At 44.0% G+C, this 23,041-nt stretch overlaps 1 protein-coding gene across 3 annotated transcripts in view; it reads left to right on the top strand.

Annotated features, from left to right (window-relative positions):
* The first annotated feature begins 2,543 nt into the window (after positions 1 to 2,543).
* Positions 2,544 to 23,041, top strand: part of RTN4 (reticulon 4) — a 67,737-nt gene continuing 47,239 nt past the window's right edge. Inside the window, exons 1-3 of one of the 3 annotated variants that reach the window (XM_088478006.1) lie at positions 2,544 to 3,154; positions 16,320 to 16,376; positions 18,707 to 20,884. In XM_088478006.1, coding sequence (XP_088334132.1) covers positions 2,788 to 3,154; positions 16,320 to 16,376; positions 18,707 to 20,884 — 2,602 coding nt within the window. In that variant the 5' untranslated portion in view covers positions 2,544 to 2,787. The remainder of the gene's footprint in view (positions 3,155 to 16,319; positions 16,377 to 18,706; positions 20,885 to 23,041) is intronic. The other 2 variants (XM_088478007.1, XM_088478008.1) reach the window with 2 other exon arrangements.

The raw sequence follows: 23,041 nt of genomic DNA, 5'->3' as shown, positions 1-23,041 counted from the left end.
CACTTGATCAACCTATCCCTTTTCTCTGGCACCTTCCCCTCATCCTTCAAACATACACTGGTCTCCATTATTCTAAACAAAACCTCCCTTGACCCCTCATTTTATTACCCTTCCATCTCTTTCCTACCCTAGCCTCCAAGCTCATTGAGCAGAAGGTATACAACTTCCTCACCTTCTTTCTCTCCGCTCACTCCCTCCACAAGCCACTCCAATCTGGTTTTCAGGCTCTTTACTCCACCGAAACTGCTCTCACCAGGGACACTGATGACCTGCTCATTGCCAAATCCAAAGACCACTTCTCTATTCTCTTACTCTTTCATGACACAGCAGCATTCAGCTTTTCCCTGCTACTTGTCCAAACACTCCTTTTATGTCTTCACCTCCATCTCTCCATGTCTTCCCCTTCCCATCAGGTCTCTCATGGGTCTGTCCTAGCCCCTTTTACTTCTCCCTCTTCACCTGTTGATAGCATCTCCCTCTTCTCTGTTCCCCAAGTTTGTTGTCTACATGTCATACTCGACTCTGCAATTTCCTTCTTCCCCCACATCCAGTCCTGCCATTCTCACATCCATAATAGCCTATATCCAAGATCAGGCCCTTTCTTAACCCCTGTAGATCCTCTAATTCATGCTCTGAACATCTATCACCTAGACTACTGTAATGTACTCCACTCTGGCTTTCCCATCTCCTGCCTCAGAACTCTTCAATCCATTGTAACTCTGCTGTCCATGTCATTTTCCTGTATCATAGCTCATTCTCTACTGCCCCCTCTGCCAGTCACTGAGACAGGCCAGCTGTCCCACTCAGAATCAAATTCAATCCTCTATCTCTCATCTACAACACCCTCCACCACTCTGCTTCTTCCTACATCTCTAGTCTCATTTACACTTTATCCCTCCTACTTCACTCTGCCCATGACCACCGCCTCCCCTACTCAAAGATTATCTCCTTCTACTCTCTCCTCTAGGACTTCGCCCGTGTTGCTCCCAATCTCTGGAATGCCCTCCCACTCCTAATCTAATTTGCCTCCATACCTCCTAGCCTTCAAACGTTCCCTTAAAACTTATATATGTATTGAAGCCAACCACCCCTCCTCCTAAACTCCAGCCTCTGCATTCCCCATGTCTTCTCTCTTCACCCTTTTTGTGCCCACCCACTACCCTTCTAGAATGAAATGTAAGCTCTCATGAGCAAGGCTCTCCATACAATAACTATGTAAAATGCAGTGTCAAGGAAATAATGCTGGAACATACCTAGGCACAGCACCTTGTGCTAGTGGGTGATATGAGGTTCTCCAGAAAAAGGCTTGTTCCTCGTTTGCAACAGTTAATTGTTGCTTCATATAATACATGTTGTCTTTGCATATATTCGTTTTGTTCTGGGGTCACAACCTGCTTATAAATCTTACCCATGCAAGCAAACCGCCCCATTCTATGGTAGTGTTACTACCAATCACGTTACTGCCTTTATACCTTACTTATTGATCCAGGAATGGCGTGACCTGCTCGCACACTGTCAGGATCAGTGAGGAGCTCACGAAAGATGTCACAGTAAGAATAGCAAAAGTCTGGATACATGAGCTATAGTCTAATGGCTATGCTTGTACAATAAAGGACACCAGCTACTTGTACAGCGCTACCTTTTAAATAAAACATTAATATGCCCCAGGCTAAGTTTGGTCTCATCAGAACAGATTATAGACCCCAGGAATTGCACTACAGAAGTCCACACGTTTTTTATTAACTTTAATAAGTGTTAAGCTGGGTACACACGGTATGATGTAGGTAACGATCCAATCTCGAGAGCGATTTCACTTGAACTCCCAAAGAGATATTGTGTATACACATGGAATGATTGTACAAACGATATAGATGGGTCGTTAACGACTGCAAACCGTTATCTATATGTTTGGCAGCAAACAATCTCACAATGCATCTTCTATCATCCTGTCGGCTGGCACAAAATGGTGGAGGGGAGCGGCCAGGAAAATTGACGACAAATCGTTCATCGTCCATGACATTGTTCGTCGTACGTACACGCGGAACGATGCGTGCCAAGTCTTGAAAGACAGGTCGAGATCTTTCTGCATGTTTGAGAGATCAGCGACCACGATTATCACGCCCACACATGGCACTTATATATATATATATATGTCGTTCCAATCGGTCAAAAACGCCAATATGGTTTAGAACAAAAATCGCACCGCGTGTGGGGGACCTTACTCATCAAATAAACTCAAAATTACTGGCAGTAAACATGTCCCCTAGGTAACAATGGCTTCTTTTCATACGCACTGAGCATGAGCCCAGCAGCAGTATTTGCTCTCTGTCACTGATGGTCAGCAATGAAGCAAAGAATGCTCCCAGCGAGCGGCTGCACAGCCTATGCGATGTGACTGTCTTTCGAATACACTGAGGCGTAGCAGACCACGTCGGTGTCCATGGCAACCACCATTTCTCCTCAGCTTCGCTTTCTGATTGGTCAAAGATCCCCCGCTGATCCCGCCCAAGCAGCCTTCCTGAACTCGTAGTGGTGGACAGGGCTGTCAGTCAGCAGACGCCCGCCGCTGTGGCTGGTTGTCTCCTCTCCTGTGAGGTGGGAGCAGCATCGCCGCCATGATTGCTGCTCCTGGCAGAGCCTGAGTCACCAGGGCGTGTCTCCCTCCCCATCCTGTATTGTTATCGCCGCTCTCCTCAGACGGGTGGCGCACTTCTTCTCCCCGGCAGCCGGCATCCAACACGCAGCTCCCACCGTCCGGCCGGTCCCGTATCTCCCGACACAGCCGCCATGGAGGACCAATCCTCGCATGTCTCATCCAGCCACGCCGGCCAGGATGCTCCCGAAACGCCGGAGGAGGAGCAGTACGGGCGGCGATGGGCTGATCTGGACGAGGTGCTGGACCTGACCGGGGGAGCCGGCCAGTTCTCTCACCACCCCACCTTCTCCGTGTCCCCCCCGGCCAAGCTCGCAGAGGAGGAGGAGGACGAGGAAGACCGGAGGAGCTACTCGGACAGCCTGGAGCCCTCACCGGAGGACGAGGAGCCCGACAGCATCGGCGGCGGCAGCAGCAACGTGCCCATCGCACCGACTGTCACCCCCAGCGCGCCCGAGGAAGAGCCCGTCCGGCCGGCAGCACCGTCCTCCGGGTCTGTGGGTAAGTGGGGGCACGGGGCAACATCTGGCGCCCATCCTGGCGAAGGTCACATCCCCCTCATAGGCAGGATGAGGGAGACCCCATACATACATACATACATGTAACATACATACATACACCCATATGGCCCCTTATGTGCTCCCATTCTCTTCCATGGTGCCTGAGGTGAGGTCATTGTGATCTCACATGTGGGAAGGTACAACCCCAAAATTCCAACAATACTTGTTATAATAGTGCCATAACACAATGGTAGGCAACGTGTGACTCCAGCTGCTGTGGAACTATGCATCCCAGCATGCCCTGCCACAGTCTTGTGGTTTTAGTACATGATAAAGCTGTTATAGGGTATGCTGGGATGTGTAGTACCACAGCAGCTGGAGTGCCACATGTTGCCTTCCCCTGCTATACCATGTTGCATAGGAATGCACACTGTGTGTGTGTGTGTGTATGTATGTATATATATATATATATATATATATATATATATATATTTTCCCCTGTAGCTGGAGTTCTATAGTCCCTGGCCTACTTACTAGCTTTGGGACTGATTATGTCTTGGTGGATGCTTGCCATATGTGTCACGTTATATTTAACATCTATTTTCTAAATGGGCTGTAGCGCAGCGGAAGGCCTGCTATGTGGAAAGCACATGATAGACTCATAATGTAAACCCATTTCTAAGTGTGTGTAGGGTATAGATGAGTTTGCAGATCAGATACTAGTAAAGCACAAGTCTTAGACAATAGGGTGAATAGTCACATATGGAGCTGCTTTGGAGTCAGACCTGGGAGATGGCAGAGTGGGTTGTAAATGAAACGTGAGGCGTCAGATATCAGAATCTGGTTTATGCCATGAGGCACTAACCAGATGTGATTGCATGTCTCTCCTGTTCTCCAACATGTCTGCCTTGCTGCAATGGTCGTTTTTTTTTTGTGTCCGAGCTCCATCCTTGCAGTATGCTGGCTGCCCACCTCTGCCCTGTGCCAAGTACCTGGCGGCCATGTTTCTATATTGTGTGGCCAGTGAGTGTGCATAATAGATTTGCCGGGGTGGGGTCTGATTTGTGCCAGCTGCTGGGAGAATCTGATTCATTGCTGAGTAAGTGTCGGATGCAGAGGCTGTGACTGTCAGGCTCTCTCATCCCTTCCCTCTATTAATCTGTTATATCATGCTCCAGTAGGTGATTGCATCCTATTATTTATTTATTTATTTGGAGAATGTAACGTTTGGATTAATGAATATCTTGTATGGTTTTTAAGTTGCAAAAAAATTCTGCAACACTACAGTAACTCGAGCAAGGGGAAATAGCGGTAACAGTGTTGCAGCATGAATTGCAGAGTTGTCTTTCATTGTAAAATAAGTTAGCTAGCAGAATGCAAGGGTCCCCAGAGTAAGCCAAGTTAGTTGGCATGACAATGTAGTCAAATGTATGTAATCAAATGCAGTTGAGTCATAAGCCGCGTATCCACTTGCAGATATAAATGAGCGATTGAACAATTACGATATTGTAATCGTTCAATTGCTCATTGATCGTGCATGAAAGTGTCAAACAACCAGTGATGCGCGCTCCCTCTGGTCGTTCCCGACATCAATCATCGCCTGAACATGCCAGTCAATCCGCCGATAACAGATTGGCCATGTTCAGGGATGAGGGAGGGTGCCTGCACTGAACGACATCGTTCAGTGTAGGCACTGCAGGGGATGAGGAATGACTGTACGATTATGATGTTTTAATCGAACTGTCGTTCCACTATTTGCAAGTGGATACCCGGCTATAGATATGTAGTTTGAACTCCCACTAAGAAAGAAACACTAATGATAAATCTTCTTCATTTGGGTCTAGTAATGTTCACAGCACCACATTTGGGTTTTTTTTGTTGTTTTTTTTTAAGCTTTGAATATTGGAGATGGTAGTTAAATTCGTAGTAAACACTGTACTGCTACAGATGATGGGGAAATAACTTGAAGCATTAGTAATATGTTGTAACTGCGCACAGTTTTTTTTTTGTGTGTGTGTGCAGATGGGTGACAGTATCGTATGTATGTTTTGATTGACGTGTAGGCTTCACTGTAAATCTGTGAATACGACAACTCAATCACAAGATCTCAGAAGCCTTAGATTACAGCCGCCATGGTAAAATACAGAGTACTTATGCTTATCAGATGTCTTTTGCAGTATAGCACGTTACTCTGCAATCTCGTGTCTTGAGGAAATTACGTAAGAACCAGCAATAGTGAATCGTAAACAAAAGCAATGAATATATTTCAAGATCTTTTTTTACCTTGCAGACAATGGGCACCTATTAAAAAGGGTCCTTAATACCAGCAGCATATTTAGTTTAGTATCGCAGTGATACCAACGAGTATGCCACTGGTGAGGTCCAGCGACATCCCCCTCAGCGGCAACCTTCACACTGTTGCTAGCGGTCTATCACTGCCAGCAATGGTCTGCTCATGTGCATAACATTGTCACCTGGCGGGGGCTCGCCAGTGCCCAGAAGGCTTTGCCTAAGCCACTAAAGGCTGTTCCTGGGTTCCCATTGCTGGCAATGGGGACCATATCGCTCTTACTATCTATAGATGGTGTAAGTGATAGTGACCATTGACAGTAATCTTAGTTTACAGCTGTTTGTTAAATATTGAAAGGAGGACATAACCCCTTTTAGCGAGTGCTAACTGGCTTGTGTCTCGTTATGAGATGGGGCCCAATGTTTTTGTGTGTTATGAAAACAAATATATATCACACGTAGTGTTCCCTCTAGCTCCGGCGCGAGGCAGGGTCCGGAGCTAGAGAGGGCATGTCCGTGCGCGCGCCTTCGGCGCGCTCGCGACTGAGAAGGGGGCGTGGTCATTGAAGAGGGGGCGTGTCTATAAGTCGCGTCCCCTTTTCGTCACTCTTGGGGCTTGCCCGGCACTTACGGACACACAGGGCAGCCCTCAAGCCCAGCATACAGGGAGATTAGATGCCGGGCGCATGCGCCCGGCGTCTATTTTCCGGCGGTGACCGGGTCACCGCACATTTCTTCACCCGCGGGACACTGCGATCCACGGGTGAAGATGGTTCCCGCAGGCTGTGAGGGCAGGGCGCTTTTTGCCTTCCAGAAAGAGGGCAGGGCGCTGCGCCCCGCTAAAACAGCCTAGCGGGAACGTTATCACACGTATGTATTTTCTTTTTAAGCAGCTTGGCACTATGGGTAGGTAAAAGTGTGTATAATAATGAATAATGGAACCATGTGTGTACCTCGCAATGTTCCAGATATTGGTTTGTGGGAAACCTAGTGATGATTTCCAGTGGCGGATGGGCTACCTTTACCTCGCTGTTTGAACGCCCCTGTGTTCATCTAACCATTTTTTTTTTTTAATTTATTTTATTTATTGATTTTTTACCAAATACCAGATCATCCGTTACCAGAAGATCAACAATTTCCTTTCTCAAATTCCACTTCCTCCCCTCAAACCTTTCTCCTACTTCCCTCATTCATTATTAAACCCCTGAATGTCATACTACTTTTATGAACCTTGTTCTACAGGGGAGGAAATCCTGCCTGTGCCAACAGCCCAGCCCCCCATCTGACCCTGAGTGTAAGTTACCCCCTCGGGGAACCAGTATATGGTTCCTGGAATCTCTACAAGCAGAGTTCAGTGTTTGGTGAATATACGTCATTGTGCTATCTGTAATTTCGTTTTTCAGCGTTCTAATGCCTGCACAATAAGTTTTAGCGTGTTCCAAAACAAACCTCTGTATAAAGATAAATATATTCTAAACTTTTTTTTTTTTTTTTTTTTTTTCTTTTATGTAAAATTTGTATCTTTTAATTTGATATGTATTTGTTTTATATATTGTTTTGTTCTTCTCTAGAATTTTGCTGTCTATGGGGAGTTCATCCTGTCTGCCCGGACCACTTCTTTCTTTCTACACCTACTATACAAATTAAAAGTTAATTTGTAGTTGGTTTTATATGAAATATTAATGTTCAGTTCACAGGAGATGCTAGTTGTATGCTGTATTGCTTTTGACCTAGTTTGGTAGTGAGAAGAACAGTCGGCTGTGATATGGCAGCAGTGTGTGTGTGTGTGTGTGTGTGTGTGTGTGTGTGTGTGTGTGTGTCCGGCTTGCCACCTCCATCCTGGTATTCCGTTTAGTACTTTTACTCTTCCGTTTAGTACTACTGCTCATAGATCAGGCCTTTGTGAGGAATGAATTGCAATGTGTGCTCCCAGCCGTGTGTCTGTGTAGCCAGCAGTAATCATAGTTCTGGTGAGGAGGTGGTAGCAGAGAACCCGTTATTTAGGTATTCTGCAGCACTTTTACAGAGAGCATTTGGTGGTCCACATCAGTCCCTGCTCCAGTGGAGCTTACAATCTATATTCCCTATCACACGTGTACACACTAGATTAAAGTTTTGTCAGATTTCAATTAACCTACCAGTATGTTTTTGGGAGTCAACCGGAGTACCCAGAGAAAACCCATGCAAACATGATGGGGGGGGGGGGGGGGGGGGGGGAATATAGCTGCACACAGTTGGGTCTTTGGTAGCAGTTGAACCCAGGATCTCAGTGATAGGCAGTAGTGTTAACCACTACACCTACCTTGTTGTCATGGGCTATTTAGAATAAGGTTTCTTTACCTGCGGTTGGTACTTGGGGGGGACTCCACCTGTTAAAGTGACTTCATAATAAGTGGTATATCTGTATTAAAAGACTTTGCTTGGTTGAAGGGTACATGACGCAGGGTGTACTTGGTATAAATTTGCACATGCTAAGGGGCACTTTACAAATATTTACTGCTAAATAGGGCTACAAGATAGTGTTATGGTACTGTAGTCTAGAGCATGCAGCAGTTTCTTTGTAGGCCTCCCCAGTAGCTCATACATCAGAAACACGACTGTTGGGATAAATAACTATTCTGACAAATAGACATGTTTTACCATAACAAGGCAGCTTTGGAACGCTGTAATGTTATTGGTTCCTGTCCCCCAGAGCTGTTGGGTAAGATGCATTGTTGTGGCTGCCGCAGGATGGAGAATACATAAGAACAACCTAATTTCCTGTATTCAGCTGTGACTTGGGCTTATTTTGCAACGTGACAATTGCAGCACTTTGTGCTTAATTAGCTTTCTGGTGATGTGTAACCGAATATAGCATCTCTCACCAAATTAATGTCATGCAGTTTCCAAGTGAACATTTGAATGATTGAGATGCAAGTAGCAGCTCATGTTGCACATGTCTAATATTGGCTGAACTTTATTAGCCCAGGTTATTGGTAACTAGGAAACCTCTACATGTCTTGGTAATCGTACTGAAATGGTTTTTATCGTAGTTTATCTGTACAGTTAATGCAAATATTAATTTCTCACATCTTATTAAAAGGTCAATCACTGTAGCAGAACGGGGGCTCTGAAAGTGGTGCTGTAGTTAAATAATAATAATTTTATCTGTTCAAATAAGGTGCATAGAATGTAAAGGTGGGTACACACCTGATAGATATATATGCAGATGATGGTCATTCATACACACTGAACAGCCATCATCTGCTTGTGCCCTCGGGTCCCGGTGGGCGGGTAACGACAGCCGGTGGACGTGTCCCACCCTTCTCCTCACGGCTGCCGCTCTGTGTGTGTGTGTATGGGCAGTCTGCCTGTACACAATTGCCGATGGACAGCACAGCCAATGCGATATGTCAGTGAACGGTGACGTTCACCGACATGTCGCGGGTACACAATGGCCGACTGGCAGCAGTTACATTGGCCGATCGGCCAATGTATCTGTCGGTGTGTACCCAGCATTACCTATTTCACCAGTGCCATATAGTGACAGCACAATGAGACACTCGGGCAATGAAGCAGAATCATATTGAGTCTCATCTGTCTATCTGGCCACAAACCTGGATGGCTATAATGGATGAAGTCTATCTGTTCGGTGCCAATTATCGAAGTGATGACAATGCAATTCCGAGGGACAACTTTCAATGCCGACACATCGCATCAATATCTGGAATTGATCTCTATTCCAATCCCCCCATTGTTTGCCATAGCAACACTTTGGGCGGAGTTCAATTGTTTTCGCGGCCCGCATCTCCCGTCTAAAGTGACAGGAGATCGCGGGCCACTATGCAATTGTCTAAGATTTTCGTGCTGATTGCGCCCATAGAGGTCAGGTTTAGCCACGTAAAGCAGCTAAACCCGACCAAAGTGCTGGGCGCGATCGCGAAAAGTGATGTTTGGGCGCCCAAACATGTCACTTTTCGCACATTTCAGCTCTCCTCCCCCAGGGGCTGCGAGCTGAAATGTAGCGCTTGGCAGCTGATCGCGCCCGACAGGAGCAAGAATTGAATAGCTCCGTCGGGCGCGATAGGGGATGGAAATAATTGAATTCCGCCCTTTGAGCTAAATTCTGCGTTTGGTGTCTGCAATAGTAAATACTTCACTGCTTATAAATCAAACTAAAACTTGAAACTCTGCAAAATGTAAGATTCACAGTTTTTGTTTATATAAACAATATATACAAAATAGAAATCTACACCCTTCCAGTGAGTGATTTTAATATAAAGAATATGTTTTAACTACTTTGGCCCTGTAACTCAGAATTCACTATGAACGAAAAAAAAACCATGTGTAGCAGAGCCATACAGGGCATCTCTGGTCTCTACACCACGATGACAGCCATCTAATTGTGGTGGTGCAGCCTATCCATAGGGGGCGATTTAATTGTTTTATCGTGCCTGATTTCCCCTCTAAAGTGACAGGAGATCGGGGGGGGGGGGAATATTCCATTGTTTTTGGATGCCCATGCCTTTTCACGTATGTCGTGCCCACATAGACCGTGTTTAGCTGGGTAAAATGGCTAAACCAGTCTAAAGTCCTGGTTGGCGCGCCTGGCATTCGCGTCTGAACAGAGCAACCATTGAATTACTCTGTCGGCCACCAATTACTCACTGCCGCGGGTGAAAACCGTTGAATCAGTAGTGATAACCCAATTTCACCCAACTCTCAGTCGTTATTTGCCCAGAAATTTTCCCTCTTGCCCGGCAGGTCTCCAGCTCTCCCCTGGGCTAATAGATTGCAATGTCTATTTTGAATCAGTTGAGGCTTTTAGGTACATGTTTAAAATGACATCTCTGGTTTCCTGCTTTCTAGTAAGGTGGGGTGCTGAAGTGCAGCAGTATCTCCTTTCATGCTTCTTATTTGGCTTGGGGACTGACGAGCGTCTTGTATTTTATTTACAGAGTACATATTTAGCACATTTTCTTCGAACAGAAGGTAAAGTAATAAAGAAGAAAATAAGTAGCCTATATTCTTGCATTGATTTTTAATGTTCATTAACATTTAATCAATTTTCTCCTAACCCAAGGACCATTAAACCTAAAATACAGCTTGAACTTTTGTTATAAAGGAGACATTCATCAATGCATAATGTTTGCTTGTATTTATTTTAGTCCAAGTTATTTTCCTTATTAGCCAGTCGGGCATATAATTGTTCCCTGCAGTGTCCTTGAAAAGGGTGGCGTCACGCGGCGGCATTGGAAGGTTGCCCTTTTCAATCTAGAAACTCGGCATTCATAGAAAATGACTGGGGATGGAGGAGAAATGTTCAGCGGGACACAGGGCTAGAGTGCCTCTCCCCCAACTACTGTCTTGCCAAGGGAGTGAGTGACTCTCACCAATGTATATTTACATGTTTCAAAATGTTTGCACACCTCAAGGGATACTAGTTTGAAGAAAAGGATATTGGGATTGTTGGAGTGCAATTGCCATGAACCATGTGGGTGTCGGCAGCGCACGCAAACTATGATACAAAGTTGCAACAATTAAGGTGGATATGAAATAAAGGTGGAGACTGCCCTGATACTGAGAGCTTACAATCTAATGGAGGTGAAAGTGACTCGGGTTGGAGTATGGAACAGCAGGATATCTGTGCCCAGTGTGTGTAGAGTTGGGTGATTGATGCGTGGGGTTTTGTAGAGTTTTTGGAGGCTGGGAGATGATCTGATGGGGGTATGATGGGGAATCCCATGAGTAGTAAGTAACTGGAAAGTGGATTATATGTGTGTATTTGGAGATGAGGTTTGAGATGTAGGAAAATGTGGTGGTCGGGGCTTTCTAAGTGAGGTGTTTTTTTTTGTTTTGTTTTTTTTAAATTGGAATCTGGAGTTTATAGGAGGATTCTGTGAAGTGGATCTGTGAGACTTAATGCAGTAGACCAGTGCTTCGTAACTTCAACTCAAGTTTCCCAACAGGACATATTTTGAGGATCTGTGGAACAGGTGGGATAATGTTTATCCTAGCAGAGTCTCTCAAAGGAGGTGATTCAGGTCAGCCAAGTTTTGGATTTTCTCAAACTGACTTTCCGCCTACATCGCGTGTTTTTGGAGAAAACACTTTTCGTGCATGCGGCCGCTTTTCGCCCTCTTCAATTCCAAAGGACGCTAAAACGCACCCCAGCGAAACTCAAAACCGACGAAAAGTGCTGTCAGATTTGGGGACATCAGCCTGACACCCCCCAAAAGATGCACTGACATGGGGGATCAATATAGATGCTAGCGTTCCCGCTAGGCTGTTTTAGCGGGACGCAGCGCCCTTCCCTCCTTCTGGAGGGCAAAAAGCACCCTGCCCTCCAGGAGGAGGGCAAAAAGCGCCCTGCCCTTACAGCCTGCGGGAGCCGCTCTCACCCGCGGGACGCAGTGTCCCGCGGGTGGACAAACATGCGGTGATCCGGTTACCGCCGGAGAATAGATGCCGGGCGCATGCATATTCTCCCTTTCTGCAGCGCTTGGGGGCTGCCCGGCATGTCCGTAAGCGCCGGGCACGCCCCCAAGTATGACGAAAAGGGGACGCGTCTTATAGACACGCCCCCTTTTCATAACCACGCCCCCTTTTCGGGCGCGCGCGCACAAGATTGCCCTCTCTAACTCCGGTGCCCTGCCTGCCGCCGGAGCTAGAGGGAACACTAGATGCCCCCCCCCCCCGAATAGCCCTGCTGAAGGTATTTGGTGTGCTGTAATGCTCTCCATAGCTGCTATTTAGCGTCTTTGCACAAGTGGTGAAGAATAGCATTTAGCAGGTTTTTTTGTGGCAAAAATAAGTAGAGGCATATTCAGTTAGCCGCGAAAAGTCCTCTCCTGCAAATTTGGGGTAGATGAAAAAGGGTGCAAGCATGGTTAAAATCTGCTAAAGTGAGATTTGAAAAAAAATAAATGCACCTGCAATAAAAAAAAAAAAAACACCTGGGGCATACTTGGGACCCCCTGGAGTCTATTTCCCTAGTTTTTAAGTTTGTCCCCTAACGCCAAAACAAAAGTACTTTTCTGGGGTGATATAAAGTATATTTTAAACTTTTTTTTTTGACAGTTTACCTTTTGGGGGACTGTCCCAAGGCTGCAGGGGTGTTCCCGGAACTTTGCTCCCCAAAACCCCAATTCTGCACTTTTTTTCGCCTGCATTCATGTGAATCTTTTCTGCTGGTTACAAGGCGTAGACTTCTCGCATCGGCGAAAAGTCTTTGAAATTTGAATACGAAATTACGTCATTGGCGGAAACTTTTTGCCAAAAATGGCTTATCGCGGGTAATTGAATATGGCCCTTAGCCTCAATATCACAAACAAAACCTAAACCTGGACATTAACGACACAGAATTGACCATTTATAAGTTCCTGGTTAGTGATCCATGACAGCTCCCTCTCAGTGACTGAAATTGTAGAACTGATTCAAGTCTGTGTATTACCTACGTGTCACTTATGTGTAGATTGAATGGTTTGCTTTTGGTATTTAGTTCTACTGTAAAGGTAAACCTGGCCGGGTGTCATATTTGCTAGTGTTGTCAACACGATCATGTACCCATGAAATCTTTCCACATGTCATAAGAACCCCTTGCGCTTAAGGTGCTTTTATTTTGGTAGGGCTGTCACTCCCCTTTTCCAAGTACTGCTAGAGCTGCCATTGTTGCCGCTTACCAGTGTGTCTGTCCTAGATCTGTTGGTCTTGGCTACACAAATCGCATGGAAAATTGTCTTTGGTTTGTGTTTAACTCCAAATCTTAGGCCAACATTGCAGAAGTGATTAAATAATTGCACTATGCTGACATTCATCTCCTGTGCTCTGAAGTCCATATTTAGATGATCATCTTATTATCTTTGGGAAGTGGCGGAGCTTTTATTTGGGAACAAAGAAACCTTGTTCTCTAATGTTTGCAAGTAGAGTATTCTACAATGGGGAGGTGACGTTGCTTTGCATAGTTTCCAGTGGACTGCACTGTGCTGGCTGTTATAGCTTCCTAATGGGCTCGCTGCTGGCTGTAATAAGGGAGTCTGCAGCTGTGCAGGTTTCTGTCCTGGAGTTTTTTTTTTTTTACACCACAAAAAGTTTACTACCCTTAATGTTGGGTAGCTGCTCTTGCTGGGCAGCACACAGGTCAGGAAACCAGTGTGCTTTTAATGGCCAACCATTCAAGATAGTTTGTCCACTGTAGGACTCAATTTTGTTGGTGTCTGTAGCTGGCCACCACCCTGCCCCCCCCCCCCCCACCCCACCCCCCACCCTTGCATCCACCAACTTTTCCTCAACTAGATCTGTGCTAGACTTCCTGAACTTATGTATTACACCCAAGCTGGTCGGCACATGGATGGGGCGCTACACAAACAAATGGTCAAAGCTTGCTGGGGCTCTACCTGGCACCTATGAGCTTTCAGGTATCGGGTAGACCAACTGACCGGTTCTAGTATGTGCTGAAAACCCACATCTATTATACAAATGTAATTCGACCCTCAATCGTAAAAGGCATTAACCGAATAACCTATTTCTCCATTCTCCCATACATGACCATTCTTGCAGTTTGTGAAGGGAAATACCAACCATATCTTATTTTAAAGGAAAAAGTGTAATCCAAAGGGAAAAACGAGCCCAGTCATCCTCCTTGAATCCCAAAAGTAATTCACGCTGGTGATTATAATAACACTGCCCCACCCACCACAAAATGATAGGAATCGATAGACTGAGATTCCTCATAGCTGCTCATCCAATCACTAGTGGTTTTTCCCACCCAACTTTTTGTTCATCCATCAATAGATTAATCAGCACCTTGCATTCAGTTTGCTTATTTCCATATGGGATTTATGTACTAGAGTGTTTTTTATTTATTTATTTTTCCTTCCTTCCTTCCACATGAATTGGGGGGAATTGAAGTGTTTGCTTCCGTGGCTCTGACTAATGGGCGCCAGACTCAGCAAATCAATTATTGCACCGTTAGGGCGCGAATAGCCGTGGGAGGACACATTTCTGTTGCACCCTTCTGAGGTGGCAAGCAGAAATGTGTTTGGGCACTGACTAGATCTTCAAATGGGTTTAGCAGTTTTACGCGGCTAAACCCGGTCTATAAGGCATTGTTGTCCAAAAACAATTGAATATAGCACTCCGATTACCTTAGGCAGGAGACCGGGTGCAATAAAACAGTTGAATTGCCTCCTTTTTAAAGTGTTTTTTTTTTTTTTAAAGCAATACAGAGCATAGAAAAAAAATATATAATTGTAACTTTAAATCCTGTAAGAATGTGGCTGGGAATCATCTGTTTGTAAAAATACTGGTTAATAGAGTCCTGACTGTTACTCCAGGGCAGGGGCTCCCAACCACGGTCCTCAAGGCACACGAACAGTCCAGATTTTAAGGATAGCCACACTTGAGCGCAGGAGTCTTAATTTAGTACCTCTGTTATTTTGATTTAACCATCTCTGCTTAAGCATGGATATAACTAAAACCTGGACTGTTGGTGTGCCTTGAGGACTGAGGTTGGGAAACACTGCTCCAGGGAGTAGCGTATGGTGGGTTGCTGTGGTAATATTATCCAGGGTTAGTCTCTGTGAGGGCAGGTGATAAAAGCTAGCTGTGAGCCTGTGAAATGCTTGTGTGGTGTCGTCTGTCACAGGAATACGCATAACATATCATACTATAGCACCTCCTGTTACATGATTCTGTCCATGATAATTTATGGCTTGCAATTCTGAGAAGACGGTGATATTTTTCCTGAAAGCAGGACACTTGTTTGCCCTAAGTTTAGCTCCCCTATTTATTTATTTTTTTACTTGATTTCTCTTGGTAAAAGTGCCAGTGCAGGGGTCTGTCATACTGCTGTTTATTGCTTTTGAGCCTTTTGGGTTGTTTTAGTTTTTGTATATTGTTGTGTTGATAAAGTGGTGTTTTTTTTTCCCAAGATAAAGGTTGCTATTCAAGTAGGTGTGAATTATATTGCATATCATTTTTTTTTTCTTGGTGAAATGCAGGCGTGTTTAGTAGATTGACTGTAACAGAAAATATGGCTTACTTGATTCATTTTTGCCCGCACCCAAATCAAACCTAATTGAACTGCCACCAAAGCCTGAAGCTGTCGTGCTGCTGACCACTCGTACACGCAGCACGACGTGCAGATATATCTGCCGTCGGCTGTTCTGCACAGCCAACGCAATATGTCTGTGAATGACGTCGTTCAGACATCTCTGGTATACACTGGCCGACGCGCATACGATATATTGTCCGATCATTTGATCAGCCAATATATCTACCAGTATGTATGTACCCAGCATTAGTTAACCTTTTCATGTCTGTTGTGAGCAATTGATGTAAGTTATCTTGATACGTGCTCCTCTGCTAGACCCAAATGAAACATGTTATACAATACAGGATTGCTGGGGTGCTATTTGGGAGTATTTCTTACAGAAGTTTGCAATTGGACTTTTTTCCTTGCATAATGAACACTTAGCCAAAACTAAAGTACCCCCTAAGCCCAAATTTGAGTTTTCCAAATCACATGGAAATTGACTACATACTGAAACTTGTTGAGGTCTCTGGATTAAACTCCCCTTCCTCTCAGTACAGGTACCCCGGGTGCTGGGCATCAGTGTCGCGCGCATAGATCACAACCCGCTTGTGCCAATGTTCAGGAAGTGTAGTGATGATCCCTATTGTGAAGACAGGCCTTGCCAGGGTCTGGTATTTGGGGAGGCATGGGGAAAATGTCAGCCTGTTGAACCACATTATAGCATATTAGTTGAATAGCGCTGTAAAATGATGTCATTATTATGATAAACACTGTTCTGTGTTCTGTTGACTGGGGGTGTCTTCTCTCTTTATTGCATGTCACTTTTTATCTCTGCTGAGGTCTTGTTTTGTTTGTTTTTCAGATGTGAACCTCTTTCCTCTCCCTGCTTCATCTGCTCCTCTGATGCCCTCCTCTGCAGGCAAGTTCTTCTGCTACGCTACTGACACTGCTTTTCTCTGTACATCTCATTTTCTGGTTATAGCTCGTCTGTCTCCGCTCTCTATTGTCCAGCTCGGTTTAGGGCCACCTGTATAACTGTTCACGGGGGAGAAGAGCCAAACCAGATCTTATAGCAAACTTCATTACTTCTATGTGAATAGAAAGTGTTCCTTCAACCTATTGTTAGACAAATCTAATAGAGCAGTGGTTCTCAGAACCCCACACAGTTCACGTTTTCCAGGTCACCAAAGCAGGTGCACAGGTGTATTCATTACTCACTGACACCTTTTAAAAGACCCACAGGTGGAGCTAATTATTTCACTTGTGATTCTGTGAGAACTGGAAAACATGCACTGTCCTGGGGACCGAGTTTGAGAACCTGTGTATTACAGTAATACCATATACCATTCATATCAGACTCTCCATTTTGTTTTTAAATAAATATATTTGAACTTATTGGTTTTCCCTCCATCTTAGCATTTAACATGGGCATCTAGGTGTTTGTAGTACTCCCATCTCAACAGCATACCATTCATCATTAGTATGATATTTTTTTATTATTTTTTTTAAATGGCTTAAAAGCGTACCTGTCGCCTGAACACACAGGATGTAGCCATGTTTTGGGTTGCACTAATAGTATTAAGTAAGTAGCCTATCAAATCAATTGTTACTAGTGACATCCGCATGACATGACCAATAGCCCACCTGTATTACATCCCCTTAGGACAGAGCTAGCACTGTGGGAAGAGCTCCAACTGTTGGAATGGAGCTGAATACAGGTTGTAATTTCAAAATATTACACTTTGGGTTTGAGTAGCCCTTTTTATTAACTGAAACCTTAGCCAAGTAGTGTTTTGAGTTACCCACTTGCATTCTTGTCAGGAGCCTGCCGGCAGCAAGTCTTCCAGCAGCTGCTGGACTCAGCCCACCTGGACAGCAACCTCCCCACTGTCGCCTCCTGCCAGCCTGGGAAACCTGCGGCTGCCATAAGTGTCTTCCTGCAGCCTGGGTTCAGGAGCTTCTCCTCTCTCCCTGGTCACAGGGGGAAGAGGGGAGGGTGGCTATGAATCATTGATCCTAACTGCAGTAGCCTTGCCTTCAATTGTTTGCGATGCCCGTAGCTCCTGTTTATTGTGACCGGGAGCTATTCAATTGTTTTCACTTATTGCGGATTTCTACTCACACCCTCCTGAGGTTTTCAAGTAATCCTCTATATAAGTAGGGCTTTTTGGGTGCCTTAACTGCAGCGTGCCTGGCTTTTGGGTGCCTTAACTGTCATATTAGATGGGAGAAGCTGCTTTAAGTGTGCAATCCTCTGCATTTTGGGCGTGACATATACCATAAGTTATGGGCGCCCAAAAACCAATTAGCTCCAGTCACTTTAACTGGGTACTAAAGCTTCAATAAAACAATTGATTGTAGGCTTGCGAGCAGGGCCTTCTTACCCATATATCTGTCTGCTATTACCCAGTTTTGTTCTACTAATGTTTACATTTGTAAAGCGCAACGGAATATGCTGCGCTATATAAGAAACTGTTAATAAATAAAATAAATTGAGACCTTGACACCCCCCCCCCCCTTATTGAGTCACATGTGATCCTCAGAACTGCCACCTGCTGCTGGCTAATCTTCTTCCAGGACTTCACTGTAAAGTCCTGCAAGAAGTGTAAGGAGAGTCATGGTTTATATAGTTGAAAAAAAAAAAATATAATGAAATTGATATACAGAAAGAGAAAAATATATAAAACAAAAGCGCTGTAAAGTGTTTTTTTTTTTTTATACTTTAAAACTGTTTTCCAAAATTATATATATATATATATATATATATATATATATATTAGTCAAATTATGTAAATAAGATCTATTTAGCCCTTATTTGGTAGAATTTTATAAACAAATGTGCATATTGGGTAATAAAATTATACTGAAATTGAACGTAAATATCTTATTTAATAAAATAAAAATAAAAATCTGCAGTTTTTGCGAAATTGTTTGACAAAATATTACTCATTTTTAGTGAGCTGAGATTGAAGCTAATTTAGGTTCTTTCCGAGGCAAACACTCTGAAGATTATGGTAAGCATCTTATCCTGGTGGGTGCAAGGCTAACGTTCCTGGGGACAGGTATGCTTTTGATTAACACTAAAAATAAATTTGTTCCCAAAATGCACAGTTCAACTTTTCTTGAACAGTTTTTATTTATTTTTCTCCTTCACTAAACCCTGTTTGAACTAATCCTGTTTCTTTTGCTCTTCTAAGTATTTTGCTTCTGTCTGCTACTGATATCTTCCCTTTCTCTTCGCTGTCACAGCCCATGTAATGGATTTCCAGCAGCCTTCTAGTACTGTGCCGGCTGGCCAAGAGGAGCTCTCATCTCTTCTGCTTCAGTCTACTTCCATTCCTCCTTTGTTTCCTTTATCTGCTGATTATTCTAAAGATCTCGCTTTTCCTGCTGACTCTACTGCGCCTGAAGCTTTGCAAGGCACCATTAGTGATTTGTATACAGTATCACGGTCCTTCGAGGGCTCGTCTGTAGCTGGAAAGTTTGGTCATGACATGGAGACTGACTATTCTGAAGTAGCAGGCTACAAGCATGCTCCAGCATTCGGTGACCTAAAGGAAGACTTGATCTTTTCGGAAAGGGGTCATGCTGTTGAACATCCCACGTCTCAACCGGAGACACTGTCTGGAGACTACACAAAAGTATACACGCAGTCTGCTAAGGAAATGTTTTCTGGAATGCTAAAATCTGTTGGGCCACCTCATGAAGAGTTTTCAGATCTCAAAGAAGGTCTCGATGAACAGTATGTTGATTTCAAGCCATTTATGGGCACAAGGGCTTATGAAATGGATTATGAACCAAAGTATGTGGCTGTTGATCTTAAAAGTAATATTAGTGCTTTGAATTTTGATTCTATAGTAAAAGAGGAAAAATATAGTGAAGAAAAGGATCTAGACCTATCTGATATTTCGCCAGTGTCACCCGATGCCCTCTCAGATTCCTCAAGTTATGAACCTTCTGCTCCGCTACAACAGACTATTCCTCTGGCGTCTGAAGGGAGTCCAGCTTCTGGAAACAAGACTGATGAGGAGAAAAAGATGGAAGTAATTGAGACCCGCACGGCTTCTTCTCACCTAGGTACAAACATTGCGACCGTCAACCCGTTCTTTGAACACTTTGACCAAGAAGGTGGCTATGTCACCACCGAGAGTGTATCTGGGAATGCTGCAAAACAAGTCCCCAACAAGCCAGAAGGTCTTACTCCAGATATTGTTCAAGAAGCATATGAAAGTGAAGTCTACGAGACTGGCATACCAAAGCTCGCTTACGAGCCGAAAATCGATCTAGTTCAGACTGCTGCTAAATCCTCCGCGGAGTATGTTAGTCCTACAATACAAAATACACCTCTGTTCAAAGATTCAGATTCTGTTTCCTCACCGGTTTTGCCTGATATTGTCATGGAAGCACCCGTAACAGCCCCTGTTGGTTTAAGCACTATGGCGCCTCAGCCTGATGTTTCCCCAGTCTGCCATTCATCCCTTGTCAGCGAGGAGAAGATAAAGTTTGAATCTGAGAAACCACCGTCTTATGAAGAAGCCACTAATAAAGGCAGTGCTCAAGATCAACCTGTTCCTGCACCTGTTAAGGCCAGAAAGGAATCTCCAGTTGAAGAGCCTGGAACACCCTACATATCCATAGCATGTGACTTGATAAAGGAAACTATACCGGATCAGTTGGCGACAGATTTTTCTAAGGCACTGAAGACTGAGTTTGGCTCCCACTTTACTCCACACTTTGATGATAGCTCTCCAGAGTCAGAACAGAGTGAACCATCCTACAAACATTGGGAGGCTGAGGCTTTTAAAAGGGAATCGGCTGCCGCTGTCCTAGGCACTGTAAAGTCACAAGACTTTACTCCTGAAAAGGAACCTGAAAGTGTTCCAACATGGAAAGAGCTTCCTCCCAGCAAAGCCTATCTAGAGTCTTATAAGCCTGCATCCTATCTCTCTGAGGATACCGATCTTCTAGCAGACGAAACTGTTACACAAACGTCCAATCAAGAGAAGCCTTTACAAATGGAAGCGTTCGGAAAAGCTGTATTTTCTGAAGACGTGTCCCCAATAACGGCTCCCGCGCACTTTGACAAGTCCCCTGTGATTGCGTTTGCAGATGAGATCATTCCTAAAGCTCCCAGAGATGAGCAAGTTAAAGCGAAGGAAGCTAGGCAGCAGGAAGACCTTAGTGTGAAAGATCAGCCCAAGAAAAAGGAAGATATGCAGGACAGAGTAAAAGAGGGCATTCAAAGCTCTGATAAGGGCGGTCACGATAGAAAAGAAGGGTTTGGGATAGCCCTCGATGAACCCGTCTCACGGCCTCAGCCTCCTGCTAAGGACCCAAAAACTGACACTCCGTCCAGTAAAGAAAAGCAGGCAAGCAAAGACCCTTCAGCTCCTGCTCCTTCCGTCTCTTGCACTTTCCAGACTTCAGGTAATGATTTGTATGGTATGCATGTTGCATCTTATTCATTTCCTTTTTAATTGGCTGATCAGGAGAATGTGTTAAAGCCAGGGTGCCTGCTTTGCGCTTCTTTCTTAATGTGGTGGTCTCTTCTCCCCCCCCCCCCCCCTTCCGCCACTGTTTTAAACTTGTTTGTGCGGTTCAGCTGTAGTGACCAATGTCCTTTACCAGTGTGGATCTCTTAGGCTTTGCTTTTTCTATTTTCAAGCAGATCTCAAGGGATGACAGTTGTCTCTGATGGAGAGTGAGTTAGTTGTTGTCTCCATAGACATACTCTATAAACAGGGCACTGTGTTCTGTTGTCAGGGGGCGTGATATCTGTCATGTGCAGTCTGAGTGCCAGGCAGTGGCAGGCACATAACTGCATCAAAATGCAAAAGGGAACTGGGACATGCAAAATAAGAGTAGTATGTTCGCACAGTAGGGATGCAAGTTAAGCAAAATCGGTGAGATTCAGTAACATCAAAGCACTGCAGATAACTGCAATTTAATATGGTTGTACTGTGACTATTATGTACTGTTTTAGAAGAGATTTAATCTTTTACCAGTTTCACAGCTTGTATGTCTAGAAAGAGATCATGGCCAGTGGCAGATTTTATAGAAGTGTTGAATTAAACATCCCCTTTTTGATTTATTTATTTATTTTAAATAAGGACACCGTAGCCCCAATTATGCATATTTTGGAAATACAGGGTGCCTGTCTAACGTAGGGGTATACTAAAGTGACAGTTTTAGAAATGGAGATGTTGCCTATAGCTACAAATCAGATTCTACTTAACTAGCACCTTCTAGAAGATAATAGCTAGAATCTGATCGGTTGCTATGGGCAACATCTCCACTTCTAAAAACTCTCACTTTAGTAAATATTCCACCTTGTGTTTGTGGGGATGTGTTCTGCAGCTGTTACCAGGCTGACCTCGGTAAATTTGGAACGGACCGTGCCAGTGACTTTCTGCCATGGTGTGCAGGGGAATGGTTATATTTTTGATGGAGTTATGGTCTCTTAACACCTCGTATGAAGTACAGCATTTTCCACTCTGAAAAAATTCCTGCTACAAATTAATTAAATTGTGATAATTTACGTTGCTGCCTTTTTTTTTTTTTTTTTCAGTAGAATGCGTACATTTCCATGTGTTCTTTTGATAGAGCACCTATATTGTTGGATGTATGTAATGTGCTCTAAAGGTAGTATATGTACGGTTTTAAATGCGCTCGTGTTCTGTACTTACACTATTTTTAGTATATTATCATAGTCTTCATCTCTATTGACAATTTAGTCCTAAAGTAATGTATGAGCGGTATTCAACAAGCTGTTGAACATATTTCAGAATTGAGGTACCAGTCGGTTATGCCTTCTGTACACAGCTTAAGGCTTCTGTTGGTTTTACAAATGACATTAGCAATTTTGGAGCATTACACTGCTCCAATGTTTGGCTCATGTAGTGTTAGGAGCCTTCATTTGTGTGGATATGGTGCCACCTGCTGTTTTGTAAGAGAAGCTGCAACATTCATTATTTTACGAGTATTTACACTATTGTATAGTATGTAGAAGGAGACTTGATCTGTAACATGACCAGTTAAAATGCTAAAATTTGGATAAAATAAATGCGAACAAGAGGGGAGAAGATTGTTAGGAGTTGGCTGGGGGTTTGTCTGAAATGCTTTCATCCAGCTTGTAATTTTGTAGGTGTTCAGTGATATGACACGTGTATATAAAAAAGGGAAAAAAAGAGGACATGCTTTATGCTGTGTTCCGGTTTGCACTTGCAATAGATTTCACAGCTAAAATACATATTGTGGCTCTATGTAATATAAACTATGAAATAATATAACAGATTATCATTGGTTGTGCCCACATTACAGTCCCATCACTGTGCATTAATCTCTGTACATTTAGCAGTATACAATGCAGGAAATGGGGTGTAACATCGATGAAATGGGACTATTGACATTAAGCAAGAAGGGCACAGTGAAAGCTTTGTCAAAGCCATTAGCAATTTTAATCGGGTCGACAGACTGCATCTGGTTATACACTGCATGAATAGCTTGGGCAGAATAAAGTTGAAGGCTGTTAGAAATTGTCCTGCTTTAAGAACAACTTAAATCTACCCTTTGTCAAAGGAACAT

Source organism: Taudactylus pleione, unplaced genomic scaffold, assembly GCF_031769625.1.
Source record: "Taudactylus pleione unplaced genomic scaffold, aTauple2 ptg000206l, whole genome shotgun sequence".
Lineage (NCBI taxonomy): Eukaryota > Metazoa > Chordata > Amphibia > Anura > Myobatrachidae > Taudactylus > Taudactylus pleione.
The sequence above is the reverse complement of the archived record's forward strand: the minus strand, read 5'-3'. Positions and strand labels throughout refer to the sequence as shown.